The following is a 23,881-nucleotide window of genomic DNA, read 5'->3' as shown; positions in this document are numbered from 1 at the left end:
TAAATGACATTAAAGTATCTTCTCTGCTAGGACAGATAAATGTTAACAGTTGCCATATGTACCAAATATAAACAAAAATACACCTTGATACCACAAATAGAGATATTTTGTTGTTGATGACCACAGGTGATGCTATGACCTACCACCAAGGCCGCCCCTGGACTACCATTGATTCAGATAATGACATCGCCCTCAGTAACTGTGCCCTGACCCACCGTGGTGCATGGTGGTACAAAAACTGCCATCTGGCCAACCTCAATGGCAACTGGGGTGACAGTAGGCACAGTATGGTGAGTATGTAGAGAGGGAGGTCTGCTCTGGATCAAATAAGGGCAAAGGTGTCCTATTTGTATTTGTCATACAAGTACGATGAAATTCTGAGATTTTTTTTAACTCAACTAATATGAGTTTGAAATGCCATAAATAACAAAGCAACAAAACGTAAAACATGGGGAATCTGCAAACATGATTAAGTATCACCAGACATAAGAGGCTTTGATGGATTAATAGGTTACTCTGATGGTGCAATGAGTCTTCAAACCAATAGGAGGCACACTATGTGGCACATTCACCTTAAACCAAGACGCCGTATATCATGTTCTGCATGAGACTTTCATCCTTTACTATTAACATGGTTTTACTCTCCAGTTCTTAAATCTGAAAAGAAATTCTAATTTTTATATACTAATGATTGGTACTCATAAATAATGAAGCAAAAGTGGATTCCGAAATTGTTTTGTTATCTGTTTTTGCCCTCTTGAATTCCTCACAAGTTGGGAATGTCAGTGTTTTTCTTGATTGATTAAGCAGTTATTGGAGCCTTCAATACTTATACTGTAGTTAATAGTTTTACAACAGGTACTCATAAGTACTTCTCCTGTCAATTTCTTGATATACAACTTAAGCAACTATGGTTGTTATTTGGGTGTCTTTCTAAACGTATTGCCAATAAAAGAGAGATAAACAGACTGTGTGATCCCTTAGTGGTTACTGAAAAATACCAAGGCACGCTGTATTGCTAAGTGTAAAAACTATTTGAGCAGCAATTTTAATGTGTTTCCACTCTAAGTCTTCATTAAGGAAATTTTTTCAAACATACTAACTTGGAGGCAGCTATCTCAAAAGCTTTCACTTCAGCCCATCACATCAGTAGCAATAAGAAAATATATTTCTCATTCCGGCTAAAAACAGTGTTTTTGCTTTTTATGTTGTTTTTTTTAATTAAGCTGAAGGGGTAAGAACAACAGTTATTATGTCTAAGAGAGTGTGGAAGTGAAGGAAATGCCAGGGGAGATCTCTACTCTTGTCTAGATTTAATCCATAATATTACAACCGAACGTGTCTCCTGCAATGTTTGTTGGCAAAATGCAATAACAGTCAAAACAAGTTCAGTTGCACAAAATGAAGCCAGGGAATGGTATGTACAGTGCGTACTCACACATTTGCTAATCAACTCATCAGCGACTTCCCCTCATCGTTCATATTTGGTAGGCAGTCATGTGATACTGTATGCGCATTCTATTGGCTGACAGCATCCGTAAGTGCGCTATATTCCGTGAGTCTCAGACTTACGTGAGACACAAAAGTGCTTTAAACAGTCGATAAGAGTGGGGGAAAGGTAATACAGATATAAGATGGTTTAATATCAGTATGGGGAGGGTTCATAATCGTTTAAATTACCGTAAATAATAAGATAGTTAGTCGTTCTATCGTGGAATTTGTTAATCGTGTGTGGTTCCTTGAACGCATTACCCGCGAGGAACAGGGGCCCACTTTATTAGTGTTTGTCAATCTGACTGTCATTTCGGAAGACCAATTCTCTCTCATTCGGTTTTTTGCCCCACTTTTCGCCCTCAAAACATGATTTGCTTCTCCTCTTCTCTTCATCTTCTTCTCTTTATTGCAATCTGTTTCTCACGCAATCCATCTTCTCACTGTCAGGGAGTGAACTGGAAACCATGGAAGGGCCACCTGACATCCCTCGATTTCACTGAGATGAAGATCCGACCCGTGGGAACCTTGTCCAGCAAGAAGAGACGGTCATTGATGACCCGGAAAAGCAGAACCATAAACGTACAGGAGAAATGATGGCATAGCTAGATGTTTCTTGCCATATAAACATTCATACTTGTAGGATTTTCTTTGGTCACATAACTGTGTCTGAACTCCTAGATAATTCACAGAGAATATTATGGCAAAGAGAGAGATTTTCATTAGGAATAGTAAGTTATTATCTGTTTATATGCAGGAAAAAACATTATCAGAAATCCTGGTGTGTATTGTCACTATGGGAAAATGGTAACTAAAAACATTTCCTTGAATTTGTGTTGAAGTGAACTGAAGTTAAACATTAGTAAGTCTCTCGGTTATGATAAAAATGTGAATATAAATCAGCGAACAGTAGATGCAAGTTAAACTGGGAAATACAAAATATTGAGTTGAAATAATGAAATACAGCTTTTCTCCTGATACAATTTATATTATTTTACATCTGGGCAGCAGCCAAGTTTTTTGTGTGATAATCCTTTTCTCTGTGCCCTATGACAAATTTAAGTAGCAACATAAGTGTATATTTGTATTGTCATAGTAACATAAATGTTAATCAAGAACTTTTTTTGATTTGTGTGTTTTGTCTCGTTGAGTTGTTAAGGTGTAGACATATTTTGATGGCCGGAAGAACTGAATGCACTCCTAATAGACAAAAGACAAGCAGATCAAGAACATTATTGTTGAACACACACCACACGAGTAACATTTAAGAAATGGTCTGGACATGAACAGAAAATAACAATGGATGTACTGGAAACACGACGCAAACAAATACATAAACACACTGCAGAAAACCACAGCACATTACAGAAAAAGGGTAGAAGAAGCAGTTACCATGTAGTAAAAATTGTAAGTGCATCTTACTAAAAATTCAATAACATTTTATAAATACATATTTGATTATTTAAAATTGAATCTTAAATCTGTAATAATAATAATAATAATAATTTTAAAAAAAAAAGCAACTTCTGTTTGACCTGATTAAGTCTCCATAATTTCAAACACACTGGGCCAGTCCCTCTGCCCATCACTCCAAATGTTGACCACACTAAAGACCCTTGTGTCTTGTTCTTTATAACACTGGAACAGCCTCTATCCTTTTCCCTCTGGAAGACAAACGCACTGGAGCTGCCTCTCCTTACAGGTTCATGGGTTGGTTGGTAGGCTGGTTGGTTGGTAGGCTGGTTGGTTGGTGGGTTGTTGGTATATTGGTTGGTAGGCTGGTTGGTTGGTGGGTTGTTGGTTGGTTTTTCTGTTATTTTTCGTTGATTTGTAAGTTGTTGGTCTATTGGTTAGTTGGTTGTATAGGTAAATCATTGTTTAACAATTTTTTTGTTTGTTTTATTTTTGGTTGGTTTGTTGGTTAGTTGGTTGGTTGCTTGTTTGTTTGGGTAGGTGGATAACAGGTTGGCTTGTTAACTGGATGGTTGGTTAGGTTTGTGGGTGTTTGGTTAGTTGGTTTGTTGATTAACTAAGACTTGAGATACAAAAAACTAATGACAAATAAAACAAGTTATTCCATTTGGTATAATGACCCAATCCAAGGCTACTTAGAGCTAGTTGCCAGGATCTTTATTCAAGGATCCTTGAATATGAAAGAAGTGTTGTCAAAGTCTCGATGAGGTGCACCATTATTGAAGAAAAACAGTGTGTTTGCAAACGTATTCTGTTTTTATAAAGTCCTAAACTGTGTCACCATTTTTTGTAATTAGGGTTGCAAGCCCTAATTAAAGGCCTCACATACGACCAGTGTTTGAAGCCATGTTCAGTTCAACAAAGTTAAGATGGAATTTCCATGAGGTTCCATCATGTACTGCAAATGCTAAATTTCAAATTGGTGTTGCAGGATTTTCTGTTTCATTCCTTCTGTCTGTTTCCCGGTGGTTTTGCCCAACATTGTATTTGGGCTCACAGATATACATAGTTTTTGTCAGCGTTACTTGGGTAGAAACTCGGGTTCAGAGTGACGGATATTTTCCATGAGAGAACTCCTATGGAGGGGCTTGTCCCTTGATGTCATCTGTTCTTCTTCTTCCACACCATCATCAAGTTTTTGCTGCTTGGGGTATTTACCTTCTAGTTCATCCTGCATAATAAAAATGGCATAGTCTTTCAATTTAATGAGTTGTTTGCTTGAGAAAATGAATAAGGAAATGTTGATTTAAGCAGAATATTTGTCAAAAATGATTTAATATTCCATAATAATTATTTTGTATCTCAAAAAACTTGGTATCTAACAATAATCATGTACTGTCTCAGCTTAATTATAAGCCTTCTCAAAAAGAACATGAAAATATCTCAAAATAATGATTTATTAGCTAACAATAATCAATATCAAACATCAATACTACATTTTCTCAAGTGATTCAATGCCACAACATTATTTTATCTTTTCACAAAATAAGGATGTTCTCAAATGAATGTTGATTTTTTTAAAAATCAAATAATGACTACATATTTATTGCGTGGTCTCAATATAACAAGGTGCCATCCAATATTTACACATTGTATTATACACACTGTGATTAAAAAAACATGTAAAGCAAACAAACAAGCGGAGAATGGTTTGGCAGATCTTAAGAGTGAGCATCTGCATTATTGAACACATTTCCCAAAATGCATATCGAAGCCCTGAACAACAAATTGGTCTTCAAGCCAAACCGATTTTTGTGCATCAAAGATTGCTCCGCTATAGCCGTTAAGAGGATGATGAGAATTGCATGTTCATGAAAATCACTGGAGGCAGGAAGGCCTATTAATTTGAGTGACTCAGCAGCTCAGTTCTCTTTATTTACGCCATTTATACCATAAAAGCCCAGTTTTATTTGCTCTGATTCACTGTAGTAAAAGTTAGCATAATGGGAAATTAAATAATTCTGAGCCATCTGTAGTGTGTATCTTGTTATATGCTAGTAGTCCAAACAAATTTAGTAATTATTTGGTTTATATTTCTTATATTTCAAAATAAAGCTTTTTATTAGTTGTATGAAAGTCAAATACAGTGAGCCCTCGTTCCTCGCGGGTAATGCCTTCCAGGAACCACACACGATTAACGAATTCCGCAATAAAGCGACGAACGATTTATCTTTAAACGTTTATGACCCTCCCCATACTGATATTAAACCACCTTCTATCTGTATTACCTTGTCCCACACTCTTATCAACTATTTAAAGCACTTTTGTGTCTCACGTAAGTCCGAGACTCACAGAACGTAGCGCACTTCAAGATGCGGTCAGCCAATAGAATGCGTGTACGGTATTACGTGACTGCCTACCAAAAATCCGCCATGAGGTGAAATCGCAAGCGTTGATGTGTGAATGTGTGAGGGCGCACTGTAATTGTAAGATTGTCTGAGCACCCACTGTGAATGAAGATGTCTTTGCAATATATGACGTTCACACAAAAAGATGATTTTACTGTACGTCAAAATGTAAGGCTCCTTTAACTTCAGTTTACATTAGAAATAAAAGGATGAGATTCTGCAAAGCTAAAAGCAATATTTTTTTCTGCCCCTGTCATATCACACTTGTACTCTCCTTTATCATGTCATCTCTACATGTCAGGAAGAATTATGGATTCAGCATTAACAACAAAGCCCAGCCATCCATATAATTAAAAGAAGAATCACCTCAGCATTTCTTCAACTGTGAAACAACAAAAATTAGTCCTGTATATAAAATGTCATCCAGAATTGGATACAATAAAACACAATGCTATCACACATGGTGGAAGAGTTGTTGTTTAGAGATGACAACTTTGTTTTTTCTGATCACAGCAGACTAAAAAAGGGAAAATAAAGGAGAATACGCATGTCTCATGTTCCTGCTTTTTCTCCCATCAGCCTCATGGAAAAGATTAATTATCAAGTGTGGAGTTAAGGCTTATATACAACTCACAGGTTATTGGAAGATTCATGTACGTAAATGCAAATGATGCTAATGATCATAAATTGATAGTCAGCTGGTAAGTGGGTGCAGTGGGGAGACAAATAAATAAATATTGTGAAATTGATATGCAGTCAAAAGAAAAACCGTGACCTTCAAAAAACTGCAGTTAGTTACTATCCATCATCACAGGGTAATACAAGCAAGATGTTATGATGCAATGCAATGTAACACTAGCAAGATATAACACGTTCACTAATTTTTATATATTTACTTATTAAATAATTTGGAGAGAGCAGGATGTCTTTTCCCCGTCTCCAATTTTCATGCCAACCATAGCTAACCGACAGCTTATTGTGGCTACATTCATATCGAGTTGCTTATTAATCCTTGAGAAGTAAAGAAATATTTTTTGGAATCCTGACCTATTCTTTAATCTTACCTCACTTTTGCTTTCTCCTCATTTTTAAAAAAAAAAAATAAATTATTTAAGGCTTGTCATTATGTGTAATAATTATGAAGGGAAACATATTTTAAATGTATCGGACAAAGCACATTCAGACATTCAGCCAAAAATATATTGCTCTATTATTTCTTTGAAAACAGCCCTTATTGGACCAACAAGTACAGTTTTTTTTTCTTAAATGTGAATCAAAATAAATCCCAATCCCCCAGTGGAAATTCTATCCGTCTGAACCTTTTCCCAACAGCACTAGAGCAAAAACATCAACTTAGTGTGAAAGTAAGCTAATGCATGAAGATGATGATACTGCTGAGATACTTCTACTTAATTGGGCTTTAAGATGTCAGACACTTAAAAAAAAAAAGAGCCTTCAGGCACAGTCCACCTAAAACCCATATCAGCTGCTTATCTTTAGGGTCTTTTTCATTTGATATTTAAAATAAATATGATGTGATATGATGAATTTCAACTTGCTTTGAGTACTCTTTAAACCTCTAATTTGATTACATAACTTTGAAAATGCAAATTAACTTAACCAAAGGCTGCTGTACATGCCGATATTATTGATGCTCATTACAGCCGTCTTTCCTTTGTGTGAGTTGACTCGACAATCCTAAAACATTGGTCAGAGATAATGATAATGATCAACGCTTTGGTTATTAACTTCCTTTGTTAAACCCTGTTAGCTCAGGGCTTCTGCTTTAGGCTCTGTGTGTGTTCCCATAAAAAGGGCTGTTTCATGAGTCATTTAAATCTCCTATGCAAAGCAGACCAATTACCTACCCCCCCCCCACTCCAGTCAAGAGGAACAGGTTGTTATAATGGAGTTCCATGACGAACCTGAAGAAAAATATTAAAGTAAAAAGCAAAACAGTAAGTTCAAATAAGTCCAGAGGAAATTTATTTACAAAGGAAATTTTTTTATCACTGCAATTACTTTGACAGATGCACACTGTGGAACTCTTGGACCTTAACTTGATACCTCAGAAGCAAGGTTTAAAAAATGACCCATAGTTGTCAAGTCATCATTCAGTGTGTAGATGGTATGAAGTATAATGTTTTAAGGGTTGGTACTGTATTACCTGCAACAAAAGGTGAAAGATGGTTTTCTGCAACAAAGTGATAGGTTCCTGTGGCAGACAGGATTGACAATGCATACAGTTTGTGTTACTGTAATCACAAGGCTTCATTTGGTCACATTATAGAATACAGCTCACCAACCCAGACAAGAACCTATGTTGTTCATAGAAGATATCATTGGGAAAACACTTAATCCTGTATTAATAGAACAAAAGAAGACTAAGAGTAAAAATAAGAACTTCCGAAGACAATGTAGTGCTAAGGCAATTCTAAGAGGGAGTGATAGGTTCATTACTGTATAAAGGCTTACTCCTAACTTACTCCAACATTTAGGAGCAATTCATATCTGATTCATGATGGTTAATGATGATGAAAATGCCAATCTAAAAAATGAATCTAGTGCAGTTTTGTAAATAAGTTCACAATTTGCTAAGTGAGTGTTTTTCAAAAAAACATAGTTAAATTAAATGTGTTTCCTTAATGGTTTCGGTGAGGTGTCTGCCTTGGTGGTCTATGCCACAGGAGATGCCACGTAACACACAATCTTTTGCGGATATCTGATATTTCTTCCACATATTTGTGCCACATACTAAAATGTTCATGTGTCGTAAACCCTGTCCACACACATTTGCACCCTGTTTGTATGTTAGAGCAAATATGTGACCACTGCAATGTGAATAACTTTGAACAACGCCTAATGCCCCCTTTGAGTCCAAGACTGTTGGACTTACACATTTGAAACTCTGTCACCAACACTGCGGAGAAGTGATCTTAAAATCTTCCCATTAGAAAAATGAAACCCATCCATCAATGCTTTAAACCTGAAATCTTTCTAATGGACAGCTGTGTGTGACTCCACTGGTTTCAAAGCAAAATTACATTGTATTCTTACAAGAAAAATCAAACCACTTCTCACTCAATTTATTACCTACGTAAACAGTTTCCCAATGTTTTTATGGTTTTACTTATTAGTTTCAAGTCTTTTTTAGCATGGCGTCCATCTAGCAAATTAGTTAGTGAAATAGTAATAAAATAAATTAAAAAGCAGGTTATTCTTCAGAGCATGGCTACTTACTGATTGACAAGTTAAAAACACATTGTGTCTGTAGCCTCTCAGTCAGATCCAATAATGGAGGTAGAAGTGCAGCAACACATAACTCATGTGGCATCAACATCCTGTCCAAATCTAGTCCCTTATGGTTCCATGAAACCAGTGATGGTCATACCACCAAAATTAGGACCTCAAATTGCAGTTCACCAACCAATATGTCAATCAGCTCCTTCGAACCAACAAGGCCAGAAGTAGCTATATCAAACTGACAAATGGCATCCTACACCATTGTCAAGTTGACCCTGTCAGGTGTCATCGGTCCTGTCTTGACAGAAATCCACAAGTCTTCTTCAGCACTGGCTGAACTTTTTTTCTTCTTCGTTTGTGACCTCATCGCTGCTTTTCTGCGTTTGCAGCAGCAGCAACAACTGCAGTCATGGCGACAGCAGCAGCAGTGACAACACACAATCAACGTTGTGAAAAGGATCAGCAAGGGAAGAGTCAACAGGACCCCCAGGCAGATGGTATTGTAGACACCCTGGTTGTGCTTGTCTACAACAAAACTCCAAAGCTGATGGAAAAATTCCTGGATTCTGTTTGTTTCACCATCCATGGCTTTCAGATAGGGGGCTGAAGCTTTAAATCGGGTCTGTATAGAAGCTGTAAAGATTTAAGAAATCCTTTCAAGTTTGTGACACTATAAACTCGCCTATTAAGCTAAAACAATTAAAGAAATTGTTATCTTACTTAAAATCTCCTTTATGAAACCTCCAGCTATTAAGATATATTATATGAAGTTTTACATATATGAAGTGGTAATATGACTTCGAATTAAAACAAATTTCAGGTCAGATATGTCTGGACAGATTAGGATTTAGACAGTTGTCTAAAACACATCACAACCTACTAATGTGGCAAGTTTGTGCTCAGGATTGTTTTGTTTATGCTAAATGCAAACATAAAGCATTCTTCAAACAAATTCCAAAGACCAAAAAGCTTCTTTGTTTGTTGGAAGGTTTTTTTTTTAATATCCTCCTATTTTGAGGTTCTTGATGAAGGAGGAAAAAGGTCAAATCTGCACTGCAACTAAATTTGTTTGTGCTGTTATCCAGTTACTGTTCCCTTGCTCTGTCTTCTCTTGTAGTCTTACCAGTTGTGCTTTAGTTCAGTATAATCAAGATGTGGAAAGGCGCTTCAGCTTGAGTCTGTGGATCAAAAAAGAGAGAAACGTGATCATGGAATCTTCTTTTTTTTTTTTTTTTTGCTAACTGAGATCATTTTCCCCTGCCCTTCTTTTCTCTTCAAATTCATCTTTCTGTGTCTGTCTTTAATTGCTCTACTTTTCCCCCTCTCATCCATGTCAGCTTCAGATTTCCAGCTTTCCCTTCATCAATAATGGACAGAAAGCATTCTGGATTCAGGGCAAATCCCTTTCAGAGACCAACTGATGAACATGCAAAGACAGAGAGAGAGAAAATAGAGGGGACGAATGTAGGGAGATTTTTAGGAAAAGCTAGACAGAGATGGAGGTAACCAATTTTTGTAAGAGCCCCGCTGAGAGGAGACTGTAACACAGCATCAGGAAAGAAGATAGGATGGAAGCTCCTCTCCAGGATAACTCTGAATATACCTGGCTAATGATTCCAAGATAAATGTGGTGCACTTTAAGTTTATATAAATGTCTGATTGTAACATTTTCCTCTGTCCCTGGGATGACAGCTCCTCTTAACAGCTATCCTAGAAAAGAAAGTAGAGGTTTAGTTTTCAGGTCTGCAAAATAAATGTCAATCTAAAACCATATTGTTCCCTTGAGGCAATATTCTTTTAAATAGTTTTAAAAAACTGTACGTTATCAAAACAAATTTGACTTATATATATATTCTTTAGATTCTCTATAGCTCAAGGCTAGAAAAATCTTTTTAATCTTGATGCAGGAGGGAGGAAGATTTTCATCTCACGTGTGGATGCTTCTCAGACCGAGTGGTAGAGAAAGAGTGGCGGATGCACCTGCATGCGGTGACCAAATCTATTTGGTGCGGCTGTTGCCATGCGTTGCATCTCATGTGTGAAATTGGTTTACCCGTACAGAGACTGCTAAGTTTACTCCTGCTCATTTGCTCAACAGTTGAGCACTTAAAGCTAAACAGTTCATCATTTGCAATGTCAGTGATGGTTCAGAGAGAACAGAATCAGATCTGATTTGATCACAAGGACCTTCAAACATGGCACATGGACTTAAGAGGCAATTGAGAAATTTAATCTTTTAGGCTGCGTTCAAACTGCAGTCATATCGGATATCCTTCCATATCCGATTTTTAGGGCTGACTATTCACACTGGCCTTGTTCAGACTGGTCGCCTATATCCAATTTTTAGCCCATCCAGATTGATTTTGCATGTCTTGTTTGTAGTCAGGACAGTCCCATACCACATGATAGCCGATATTTGCGGGACAGAATTAAACCACGTACGGGAGGTAGTTTTGTGTCGGATATGGACAAATGCGTCTTCAGTCTCAACAGCTCCAAACAATCCGATCGGTTATGGCGGACCATGATGTCATTTACAGAGTGGTAAAAAGCAGAAAAATAAATTGATGATGTCTGGTGTATGTGAGGTTTTCTCCACCTCTACCAGACAGTGATATTGCCAATATGCAAATGTTACAATACTTCATATTCGTCGTTGTTGTTGCCGCCGTCCCAATTATATGACCTCAAACATCATTTGTACAGTGACCTGTCAGATCGGCAGATAATGTGGCCCAGTCTGAACAGAGCCAGATTGCATTTGGACACTTGCTAAAAATAGTGCATGCTGGGAAAGGGCATGAGAGGAAGTGAGAGGAGAGTGTGGCGTCTTCTTGCGTTTTCCATTCTGTTTTTTGCTTATTTTTCATGTTTATTCACATTTCTTTTAATATAGTTTAATCACAGTTAGGTTTGGGAGTTTTTGGGTGTATTGGGGGGATTAGGGGGCAATCTCGCAGCCCACAGGGGCGACATGTCGGTGAGCTCAGGGGTCGAGAGGCTGACGCATCGGCATGCCCTTTAGCTAGCACCGACAGTCAGCTGCTCGATGGAAGAGGTAAGTCTAGCAGTGGGAGAGAAGGTCGGGTAAGGCAGCATAAAGTCAGCCTTCCGAATGAACAGCGCGATGGTGATATTCCTTGACAGCGTTGAAAAGGTGAACCAGGTAGTTGAGAGCGGTGAAGTGACTCAGAGCACCTTCACCCTCGTCCCGTCCACACAGGCAAACCCCGCTAAGAAGGTGATTATATCGAATGCATCTCCGTCGTGGAGAAGGACTTGTCTCGACACGGTCAACTCCTGTCTCCGATAAAAATGATCCGGCTCGGCTGCAAAAGACCCCACTTGAAACATGTCATCTCAAGTTCTGATGGTCCCTAAAAAGACCGATGAACAGCTGAACAACTTTTATTACACGGTCCATGTCACTACTGAGACCATAAAGTGCTTCAAGTGCGGGAGGGAGAGACATCTCATCCGTCCCTGTCCAGAGAAGAATGATGAGAACCAGCCATTAGACCAGATGGCTGAGACCGGCAGCCGTAGTTGTCGTGCGGCCGACAATTGGGACTGCGCAACAATTGGGAAAAGCCCCGTCGCTTCTTTTGCGGCTGCAGCGGCTTCTAGTGCTGCAATCCCTGTTCCACAACCTCAATGGTTTCCAACCCCGTCGCCTGCTGACTTGCTAATTACCAACCCGGAGCCATAGAGTAACACGCGGAACACAGGTAACCGACACACAAAGCACGGATAATCTACTGGAGGAGGAGGAGGAAGAGGACATGATAATGGATGAGGATTTTTTTTTTAAAATAGCTTCAAAAAGAAAAAAACTAAGATACAAGAAATAGTAAAGGTAAAATAGTTGCTGAGAAAGTAAATAAAAAGAAACCGATTTATTCAAGTAGCTCTGACAGTGAAAATGAAAGCAGTCTAAAAGAAGCCATAAACAAAAAATATGATTCACAAAAGATAAAAAAAAAATCCTGCATGAGACAGGACTGACGGTTAAAGTGGAAAATTTCTTTCCTGACCTCAACATGCTTTTAAATATCATGTTTTTATTTACATAACCCAGAAGGAAGTGAGCAACCAGTTTTTACTGAGAAAGAAGTTTTTAGATTTAAGAAATTAATGGCAAAAGTAAAAAACGTGGTTGTGGCTCACGAATAGTTGTTTTTAAATTTTGTCTGCCTTTTTAAACCTGGGTTTTAAGTACTTGTTTGTTTTTAGCACCATTTTTTAAATGTGCAATTTTAAAATAGGCACACTGAACATTAATGGAGCGAGGGACATGGAGAAAAGATCCTCTGTTTTTAGTTTTACCCTAGTAGCCCTTTGATGCAGAAGACAGGGTTAGATGGAGGCAATTGATTCGCTTTGGCGACCCCTGAAGGGAAAAGCCAAAAGAAAAGAAGAGCCCTATGATCGCGCTCCCATGATCAGATGTTTTTAAACCATTTTTAACAAATAAAGTCTGTCACGTGGATTGCTTTGCGCATGTTTACGCAACAGTATAGATGTGAAACTGTTTTCCAGTTTTTATTTGGGGCCAATTGACCCCGGAAAACTGGAGATATGATTGTTTACATTTGATCTAAGACAAGCGGTTCAAATGGCTTCTTTTATTGGTCTAATCAGATGGCAGACACCGTATTTCTGTCAATGTAGTCGCCATTGTACAAGCGGGAATTCATGTATTCACGTGATCCATCATGTCTCGTGATTCATGCTTTTTAGTGGGACTTTAGCTTTAATTAGAAAAACTCCTTTGAAGAGTGGCACAAGTGACACAAACTGTATATAGTTATGTTAGAAGCCCATGGCAACCTTTTTGGAGTTCAAAATCAATTTGATGAGCATGTTTTTGGTTTTTACGTGCAAAAAAATACAATTTTTCCATTTTCGAATTTGACTGTGTATCTATTTTGCCCCAATGTGTCAATATAGTAAGTTATATGGAAATAACAACTATCTCTTCATATAGCTGAAGCTGTGCTGAAGATAAACATACCAAGCATGGGTATGTTAAATCATTTTTAATGCGGTACATCAAGACAAATATCAAATGTGCCAAAAAACTGCCGAAATAGGTCAGAGCTCTAAGGGTTAATAAATGTTAAAAAATGTTTAATTTGTCCAGGAAACACATAGCACCGTGGAAAATGAAGTTAATTGGAAGCAATTTTAACTATTTCAGAGCTATGAATGATTTCTGACCCTTTTACGAACCTATGGTGTGGCAAAGGTGTCTTATGTTCCGTGTTAAATGAGGAACTTGTGTTCAGTCAGTGTTTGGTTTTATTCACCTATTTTTGGCTTATACATTTCATATAATGTGTTTCTGAAGTGTGTCTCTTGTTTTTTGTGTCAATGTGACTAGCCTGTAACATCGACTTTATGAATAAATGTGATTTTAAAAATCATTCATTCATTCTTTCATTCATTGTCATGTACTGTATCCGCCATAGCGGGTCACGGGGAGCTGGAGCCTATCCCAGTTGGCATAGGGCGTGAGGCGGGGGTCACTCCGGGCATGATGCCAGAGCACAGTGGAGCCACATACAAAAAACATTCAAACATGCACACACACACTCCTACGGGCAATTTGGGACTGGCCAATCAACCTGAAGCGTATGCTTTTGGAGGTGGGAGGAAGCCAGAGAACCCGGAGAGAACCCACGTGGACACGGGGAGAGCATGCAAACTCCACACAGAGTGGGACTCGAACCTGGACCCGCCGTGTTGTGAGGCGACAGCACTAACCACCGCGTTACCTTGCCGCCCAAAAAAACAATCAATCAAATCTTTCTCTTTCTCCACATCTTTCTCTCTCTCTATCTTGCCTCAACCAATCAAAGCAGAGGGCCACCCGCCTTGTAACTAGAAGTGTTGATGGTTTCTGCTTGTTAACGGTAGTTTTTCCTCATCATTTTTTCCATGTTTTTGCTTGTGGGGAACTGTTGTGTCACTGTAGAAGAAAGAGTAAGTCTACATCCACTATTGTTGAAAAATGCCTAAATATAATAATTCATTAATTTAAGTTATATAATGAACACAATATACATTTATGAATACATTTGATTTTTCTTGTCATCAGGCACCTTTCGTATCTTTGCAGAGCATATTCAGACCTCAGAAAAGAAACCAAACCTTCTCAACTCCTCAATCATTGTTCAAATGTATGCTACCTTCACTGCGCTTTCCTCTCCAAATGCTCTGTTCTCTATAGCTACTTATATCCACTTCACTGTGCCACACACATACAGTCAGTGTATTCATTAAGCCTGAGGAGACAGAAGCATTTTCTATATTTCTGTTTACAAAGCAATACTTGGCAAAATGCTTAACACCTCCTCACTCAACAACAGCTTCTCCCTGCTGCTGCACTACCTAACTGAGATTTACATTTTCAGCTATCACCTACTGTGTGCCCTGCTTGTATAATGTCCACACGTAGTCTGGATGATAAAGTCTCCCTGATAAACCAGAATTGATGTTCTGCTGTGATATCTGGACACCTGTCTAATTGCAGATCACATCCACATTGTCATTTGGAACTCATATATACTGTATATTGAAGCCTGTGAGGGGTCTTACTGAAATGTATCATTCTATTGTTATCATGATACTGACGTGTGAAAATCTGCCTGTGAAAAGCAGGAACACACATATGTTCACATTTTATTTTTCATTAAAATTGCCACATTCTGAAACTCGCCTTTAAACCACAGTGTATCCATTGTATTATTACATCCCACTTCAAACCGGTGATGGATTGTGATTGTCAGTGTCCGTCCGTTCGTTCGTTCATCCGTTAGTTAGTCCACCAAATATCTTTGCAACCGCTGCAGATAGAAAGGAGAAACAAAAGCACATTACTCGGGCGGCACAAGGGATGACAAAGAGATGATTACCCTGACCCTGAGAAAACTAGGTCAAGGTCAGATTTCAACTTTTGTACACTCAGGAACCAGATAAGAGAAGGGAGAAGGCCAGTGTGAGTAAGACCTAGATCTATGAAAGTACTAAGTCAGGGTTCATTCATTCATTTTCTGCCGCTTCATCCGCCGAAGCGGGTCACATGGATCTGGAGCCTATCTCAGCTGGAACAGGGCGTGAGGCGGGGGACACTCGGGGCTCGACGCCAGTACACTGCGGAGCCACACACAAAGACAAACAACCATGCACACACACACTCACTCCTACGGGAAATTTTAGGACTGGCCAATCAACCTGAAGCGCATGCTTTTGGAGGTGGGAGGAAGCCGGAGAGAACCCACGCAGACACAGGGAGAACATGCAAACTCCGCACAGAGCGGGACTCGAACCCAGACCCACCGTGTTGTGAGGTGACAGCACTACCCATGCCGCATGTAAAATTTTGAATTCAGGGGTGTCAGGGGACGTTCTCGATTGTTTTCCCTGTGGTTAGTACATGCTGTTTATAAGAGCTTGGCTGAGCAGTGGCACCACCTGTGTGTGCACTCTGATATTCCTGACATTACGAAAACACTGTCAACATGAAAGGCCAGAATCACCAAACAACATGTCTGCAAGGAGGGACACGGAGGCAGGATCACAGAAGTGGAAACCAGCTGCATGAAAAACACAACTGATGCTGGTAAAGTCATTATCTGTTGTCATTGTGATGTGTCTCTAAACAGGAAATGTGTTATGCCAAACAATGGTAAACAGAAAGGAAGTATGAAAAAAAACTGACATCATCAGTGTTTGTTTTCATTTTGTGAGCATGTTAATTACAGTTTAGCAGGTTTGTATACCACATGACAGTGGTATTTGACATATGACAGGAATCATGTTGCAGTAGAGTAATCCCTCGCGCATTCGCGCTTCAAGATGCACGGCTTCACATCATTGCAGAGTTTTAGTAGGTAGTCACATGATACCGTACACGCATTCTATTGGCTGACAGCATCCGGAAGTGCGCTGCGTTTCCAGACTCACGGAACGCAGCGCACTTCAGTGTATTAAAGAAATACTTCAAAGTGCTTTGAATAATATATAAGAGTGTGGAAAAAGGTAATACAGATATGACGTGGTTTAATATTTGTATGGGGTAGGTTCTTAAACGTTTAAATTACAGTAAATAATAAAATAAATAGTTTGTTGCAATATTACAGAATTTTGTTATTTGCGGGTGGTCCTGGAAAGCGTTAACCACGAGGAACGAGTGATCACTGTATTATGCAATAATAGATGGTGTTAAACACTGTATGTTGACAAGACAACAAGGTCGATCAGCAACAGTTATATTGGGGTTATTTTATAACTCTGGATCATGTCTGGGGCAGCAGTGGCTCAGCAGTAGAGCGGGTGCCTTATGTGCAGACATTGCCCATACCTCAGTGGTTTTTAATTCCTGCTCCCGCCAGACATCCTCAAAGTTTCAGCTAACTGTGGGAGGTGTCAGCTCACCTAAAAGACACTGCCGAGGCGCTTGAGCAAGGCACCATCCCTGCCTGCAAGCTGCTCATTTGGGGTGCACCCCGAAGTCGCGACCAGCCACTCTGTCTCCCCTGTACTGCTTGGACTAATAGCATGCCTACAGGCTCTTAGTGTGTTGTGTTTCAGGGGCCTATACACAACATGATGTGTGCTTTGACTAAAACACACACACACGCACACACACACACACACACACACACACACACACACACACACACACACACACACACACACACACACACACACATATATATATATATATATATATACTGTATATACTGTATATACTGTATATATACTGTATATACTATATATATATATACTGTATATACAATATATAGAATATATACGGTATATACTGCATATACAGTATATAGAATATACATATATGTGGTTGTGTATACAGTATATATATATATATATATGTATATATATATATATATATACTGTATATATATACAGTATGTGTGTGTGTGTGTGTGTGTGTGTGTGTGTGTGTGTGTGTGTGTGTGTGTGTGTGTGTGCGTGTGCATGTACTATTATACTGTGATAATTTCATTGGAAGGCCATTCCAAGAATTTGATGAGGTACTTTGCATTTTCATCAATTGTGCTCTCTTGGAACTATTCAAATCCAGGAAAAGCCCTAAGCTGGGCAGCACAAAGCCAGGAAGGGCCTGAGAAAAATGTTACAATTCCACATAGTTAGCCCCTGCTGCTTTTTAAGAAAGATGTGTGACCTAAAAGACAAGCTTGTGACAGAGGGTGCAGAACATATATTTAATGACTCACACCAAGGCATGGAAGTCAGAACAGATTCCTCATTTATTTGTCAGTATCAAGCATTTAGACCCATTAGATTTGACTTGAACCAAGTAGCAATAACTATGAAAGCCACAGGAAATGACAGGAGCTATTTTGGATTATTAACTGCATAATCATTGAGGCCAACATAGGAGGAGAGCAGTTCTCCAGTGAGTGACTACATAATCCCAGCACAGTTCAGACTTGTTTCAACTAGGCCTGAATCACTGATGACATATTGGAGGACATTCTTACAGTCAGAGCAGGAGGAAAAAAACTTTCATATGAAACTCCTACTACTGTCATCAAATAGAATGGTACTGATCAGAGCACATATAACCACCGAGGTCCATCAGCCCCCTTTAATCTCACTATTTAAAAAAAACAAACCTAAAACTTGAGCATGATTGCTTTATCTAGATCTATCCCCATCAAACGACGGATTTGGGTCGTCCTCACTTTAGATTTAAGGCAAGTTTGTTCTGTACTTCTTTTTTCTCTTGGGTTGATGCAGTAAATGTAGACATGTTGAATGACAACAAATGGTAGTGTTAATTTGTTTCTCATTCTGCATTAAAATGAAATTTGAAAATAACAATAGAAGAAGTAACACCAGCAAAGCTTTTTCCACTAATGTTCAAAGCACTCAAAGGGAGGAATATGCTTCAGCTTGTAACTATAACTTATTAAACATCCTGTCAAATCCAAAATACATTTTCTAAAGGAGTTTTTGCATGGTAGTAGCAATTTGGCCTCTGTTTCCCTCACAGTCACACAGCAAAAGCATTAATAGCCTATATAAATCACTCAGAACAAGTTCATAGCGTTCTAAGCTGCTGGCACTGAGGATCTCTTTGAAAGCAGCATCTTACCCCTCAGGCACTTGTGAAGTGTCAGGTCAGCTCTCTGCTCCTGTCTAATCCAGTCAGCTGCTAAAACATCTGTTGGTTCTGTTTTTGCATCACGGGTTTGCTCTCCTCTGGTCCCCCACACCCAGACATCTTGACAAGTCTTCACTTTCTGTTCCTGTTTCCCTCTCTGCCCTTGTTTCCCGTCCTCCTCCTCCCCCTCCTCCTGCTCCCCCCCTCCTCTTCGCCCTCCTCCCCTCTCACTGAGTAAGTGTTTGGGTCACGTCACTGAACCTGCCCACTTTGTGTAAGAATGGGCCCTCTGTCTGTGCTTGTGTGTTTCCTGCCCTGTGAACTGGATTCTTGTGGTTGCTTTACTTTACTCATACAAGCCCAGAGTGATGTCAGGCAGCAAAGGAAACTTAAGCAAACTGAAACACAGAAAAACTGTGTTGTGATTACTTCTAGGTGACATTTAAATACGAGCGAGATATGAAAGAGGTCACACAAGCATGCACACACAAGCACGCACACACGCACGCACGCACTCACGTGCACGCACACACACACACACACACTCACAAGTCACATAGACACACACACACATACTTTTAATACGCCTTTGGCAGTTGATGCACACTCAGTTCAGTCGAGCAAAAGAGGATTTTTATTCAAGTCGCTGAAAGGAAACAGAGTCTATTAACTATCCGCTCCTTCAAGGGGTGGGTTAATGTGAACATACTGTACAGTAAGCCTGAAATATGAACTCATACCAGGTAGGTCAACTGAATTTCCCTTAAAAATATTTTTTATATATGTTTCCTACTCTGCTGTTTCTTTTATAAAATTGGTTTCCAAATTCAGCTACTGAATAACACAGAAAAAAAGGAAAAAGAGGAATCTCACATTTGATTCTTCCTTAAGTTGTGAATACTCTGTACCCTTCATCTAAAGAGATCCCCACTGGCATGAGAAAACTGCCACAGCTCCTGTAGATGCAAACATTTGATAGTGATTCAGGCAATAATCTTGAAAACAAGGCCATCTGACTGACTCTACAAGTGGAGCGTTATTTCATGGTGACAGGGCACGTAGGCTCAGGTACGTCTGATCCATCTTAGACAAATAGCAGCTATGCCCCCCCCCCCCACACACAGACACACCGCTAACACAGATAGAGCTGTCTGACAGGCAGGGCATGTGGTGAAGCTATATCACAGATGCTTTTGAGGCGCTATGATACACAGACACATCCTTGCAACAGCTGATTAATCATAGTGTTAGCAGCACTTCCCCCTTGATGGAAATCCTTCTTTACTGTAGTTTATATGGAAATGATTGCGGCATATATTCAACCTGCTTGTGCATGTTTAGCATAAGCATAAATCTTCCATAGACACACACACACGCACGCACGCACGCGCGCACACACGCACTCACGCACGCACGCACGCACGCACACACACACACACACACACACACTTTCATATGTTCAGGTGTCATTGAAAAATATCCAACTTTGTCTGCTTTTAGCTAAGGAGAAGACACAAGAAACAATTTTAAGAGGCGCTGAGATCTTGCTGTGACAATGCCTCTTACCATGGTCTGTTGTAACTCCAAAACATGAGGCTGCAGTGACTGTTGCAAGACAAATAGGTTTTGGTTCCTGGATGAAGGCATAATGAGGCAAACAGTATAATTCATAGCTCCATGATACAGACTTTATTCCGCTTTTATGGTACATATAAGGATCCTATTGTACCTTAACTTTCCTCTGAGGATAACTTATGTTTAACTTGGAAACCACGCTACCAATTTACACCTTTTTGACACTATACTATAACAGGTGTGGCACCCATCGGGTTCATTGATACCTCTTCTCAGTAAAGGTCAACTCCAATGTGTAGCTGAACAAATAGAAGGAAAGACCACTGAGCACTGGATCACCGTTCATGCAAGCACGGCAGCATAAAAAGCGACTATGACGTGACAAGCAGCTTTAAGGAAGCCCTTGTGGAATTCATGTGACCGTGCAAAAGGGCACTAGAAATCACTTTAGTTGAAATATGACTGAAAATGAGCCCCACGCTGTGACAGAGTTCTCGAATATGAAAAGAAAAGTTACTAAACATTTGCTCTAGTGGACTCTAGACAGGTTTCCAGAAATAGGCTGCTAATAAAACCCTTCTTCCCAAGAGACAAATGTTAGCAGTGATTCACAGCTACAAAATGTTTGGACTCAGTGTTGTGAAAGCAGCCAGAGAGCACGGCAGGACAGACCTGATCCCTCTATATAAGGCAGTGCTTCTTGCTCTAAGGAAAAGACATTATTGAAGAACTGTTGGTTGGCATGTAAACCAAAGGCTTTTAAAAGGGCAAATGATTCTATCCATGAAGTCAAACTCAGCTATTTTAAAATGTAATTGTGTAATACAGTCGTTGTTAGCATATGACACACAGTTTTCTGGATCGAGTATATTAAACAATCTGTTCTTGGCTTTTGAGAAACAGAGGTTTGACTTTTCTACTGCATAAACCATGGATCAGTTTTGGGATTTTCTAAGTTCCTCTTTTTTCTGATATATTGTAAATGTTTCACAGTACTGCAAAGCAAAATGAGATACATGTTAGCCCGGTGGTGGGCCATGCATTTTACACCTAGGCCCTCAGTGATGTCCTACTTAGTCAAACTTCCATTAATACATCCCATAATACTGTAAGTGGCTTCCACCACTGCCACTAATGTAGCGTTCAGGACTGAGGTGTTTATAACATCACTCAAATTGGACAAAAGCCATCACTTTTGAAGAGGCATCAGCTCTTATCCTTTTATTGTCACTCGCACAGAAGACCCTGCGGCTTCACCTTTATAGATGTCACACAACTATGTCACAGAACAAAATCGACAGCAATGACCATGATTTATGACAAAGACAAATATCTTTATTTGTCATTATACACAGGGCTGGTACAATGAAATTGAAAGGCCAGATGGAAGGTCGGTCTAGAGCCGCTGCACCCTGGGTGCGCCGCCACTACGGGCCAACCTGACCTAATATTCCTTAGATGCATGTTTTTCCTGATAATAAGGGGAAACCGGAGAACCCGGAGAAAACCCATTCAGACACAGAGAGAACATGCAAACTCTTCACAGAAAGGCCACGTTGGAAATGATGGGGTTTGAACCCTTGACCTTCTTGCTGTGAGGCAGCAGTGCTAACCACTACTCCACCGTGCCGCCACCACAGATAGAGAAATGGTTAATGTATTCCAGCAACCACCCACAATAACGAAAAATATTTATTTTAATATTTATGATAATTTTAATGTTTATGGACCCTCCACATACTGATATTAAACCACCCTTTATCTGTGTTATCTTTTCACACACTCTTATAGACTGTTTAAAGTAGCAGTGTCCAACCACTGGGCCATTAGGTACCGGGTCGTGGGCCATTAGGACACACAGAACGTTTGAATTTTTCTTTTTTTCATTGATTATCAGTCTAACGATGTTTTAGTTTGAAAAGTGATTTATGTGCGGAATGACATTGACAGGTCTTGGTCACGTGACAGGTTACTTGTCGTTACCCTCAAAATTAAGCCCACAAGAAAAAGTGAGTAAAAAAAACATCTTGGGGGAGATTCTTTGGAAAGGGGAAAAGGCCCGATGAGGAAACAGAAGAGCCTACACTTCCAAGAACACAAAATCTACTTTTAAAAGATAAAGTGAGGAGTCCTACTTACAATATGGGTTTATTCCTACAGGTGAATCTCATGCGCTGAGCCCACTGTGTATAACATGTGTATAACATGTGGCGACAAGCTAGCAAATAAGTCAATGAAGCCTTCAAAGCTGCTTTTTAGCACCTGGAGATCAAAGCACCAAAGCACTAAAAGACAAAGCTTTGAAAATTTTTGAGAGAAAAAAACATGAACACGAAGGGCAGAAGCCATTACCGATGGCCACCATATCAACAAATGTGAGCGAAATGAGAACGTCATACTTAGTGGCTAATCTAATATTGCTAAAGCGAAGAAACATTTAACTGTTGGTGAAGAAGTTATGCTGCCCGCCGCTAAGGACATGTTCCCTGAACTTCTAATTGAACACTAATTTTCGTTGTTACTATTAGTTGATTGACTTGTTCAACCTTTTATAAAGGAATAATCAGTATCTCTTCTACGTTGGATGAACTGATTGTAAATATCTGTATTCCAAAATAAACTTCATCAGTGTAGTCACTTCAATTGGGTTTTTCATTATAATTATTTCTTATCAGAAAGGATTTTCGTTGTAAAATGTATGTAGATATATGCATTTGACATAAGACCACTGCGATGATTTATTATTAGACTACAACCGTCCTGGTGTCCTTTTCCTGCCGTGAAAATATTGTCTTAGATAAATGGCGCAAAAAATGTTAGGGACCTCTTGTTTAAAGCACTTTTGTGTCCGCTACGTTCCGAGACTCACAAAAAAGCGATCAGCGATGTAGTGAAGCCACGTCTGTTGTGCGTGAATGCGCAAGGGATTACTGTACAGAAGTGCACTAATACACTACTACATGTTGCATCACCTCTATGGAGTATAAATCAGGCTATTTTCCAGCAATCACGGTGTTACCATGAAACAAGTCTCTTTTAAATATGAAAGATTAAATGAATAAAATGCTTGTACTCACCAAAGCAGCTGTTTAAACGCCTTATTTAAACAAAAAAAACATTCTCCTTTCTTTCCTCAAGAACACTTTGATGGCTTGGTTGTACAGTTTATCCGTGTATTTTAATACCAGCAAAAAAATCCAGCAACAAATTAGCAAGTTCAGGGATCAGCCTACCTTGTCTCACTAGAGCTTCTTTTCAAATGTGCATCTGCATAGCGTCTGCATAGTGCCATATATATATATATATATATATATATATATATATATATATATATATATATATATATATATATATATATATATATATATATATATGTACATATATATATATACTGTATATGTATATATATGTATATATATGTATATATTTTGTATGTGTATATATATATACAGTATATACAGTATATATATATATATACAGTATATGCACTGTACTAGCTGGAACCCGTGGAAATTCCACAATAAAACAATAATATCAGACTTTGTTTTCTTTTCCGTCACAAGAAAACAAACCGCTGTGTCCGACGAAGCCGTAACAG

General features: G+C 39.1%; 2 protein-coding genes across 4 annotated transcripts in view; one reads left to right on the top strand and one right to left on the bottom strand.

The window, feature by feature from the left end:
* Positions 1-4,133, top strand: part of tnn (tenascin N) — a 44,871-nt gene extending 40,738 nt beyond the window's left edge. Inside the window, exons 18-19 of the mRNA XM_068340972.1 lie at positions 127-290; positions 1,942-4,133. Coding sequence (XP_068197073.1) covers positions 127-290; positions 1,942-2,088 — 311 coding nt within the window. The 3' untranslated portion in view covers positions 2,089-4,133. The remainder of the gene's footprint in view (positions 1-126; positions 291-1,941) is intronic.
* Positions 4,134-4,153: 20 nt separating this feature from the next.
* Positions 4,154-18,850, bottom strand: LOC137611760 (uncharacterized protein KIAA0040 homolog). Of its 3 annotated transcripts, XM_068339851.1 has the most exons (4): positions 18,700-18,850; positions 15,277-15,403; positions 9,679-9,733; positions 4,154-9,188 (listed from the first exon to the last, which is right to left on the bottom strand). In XM_068339851.1, the coding sequence occupies exon 4, from the start codon at positions 9,139-9,141 to the stop codon at positions 8,809-8,811; it is 333 nt and encodes a 110-aa protein (XP_068195952.1). In that variant the 5' UTR covers positions 9,142-9,188; positions 9,679-9,733; positions 15,277-15,403; positions 18,700-18,850; the 3' UTR covers positions 4,154-8,808. The 3 variants fall into 3 exon arrangements, with proteins under 3 accessions (XP_068195952.1, XP_068195953.1, XP_068195955.1); XM_068339852.1 differs by lacking the exon at positions 15,277-15,403; XM_068339854.1 differs by lacking the exon at positions 15,277-15,403 and having other exon boundaries at positions 4,154-9,733.
* Between the last annotated feature and the right edge of the window lie 5,031 nt (positions 18,851-23,881).

This window comes from Antennarius striatus, chromosome 18 (genome assembly GCF_040054535.1).
Source record: "Antennarius striatus isolate MH-2024 chromosome 18, ASM4005453v1, whole genome shotgun sequence".
NCBI lineage: Eukaryota > Metazoa > Chordata > Actinopteri > Lophiiformes > Antennariidae > Antennarius > Antennarius striatus.
This window is presented reverse-complemented; position numbering and strand designations above follow the sequence as displayed.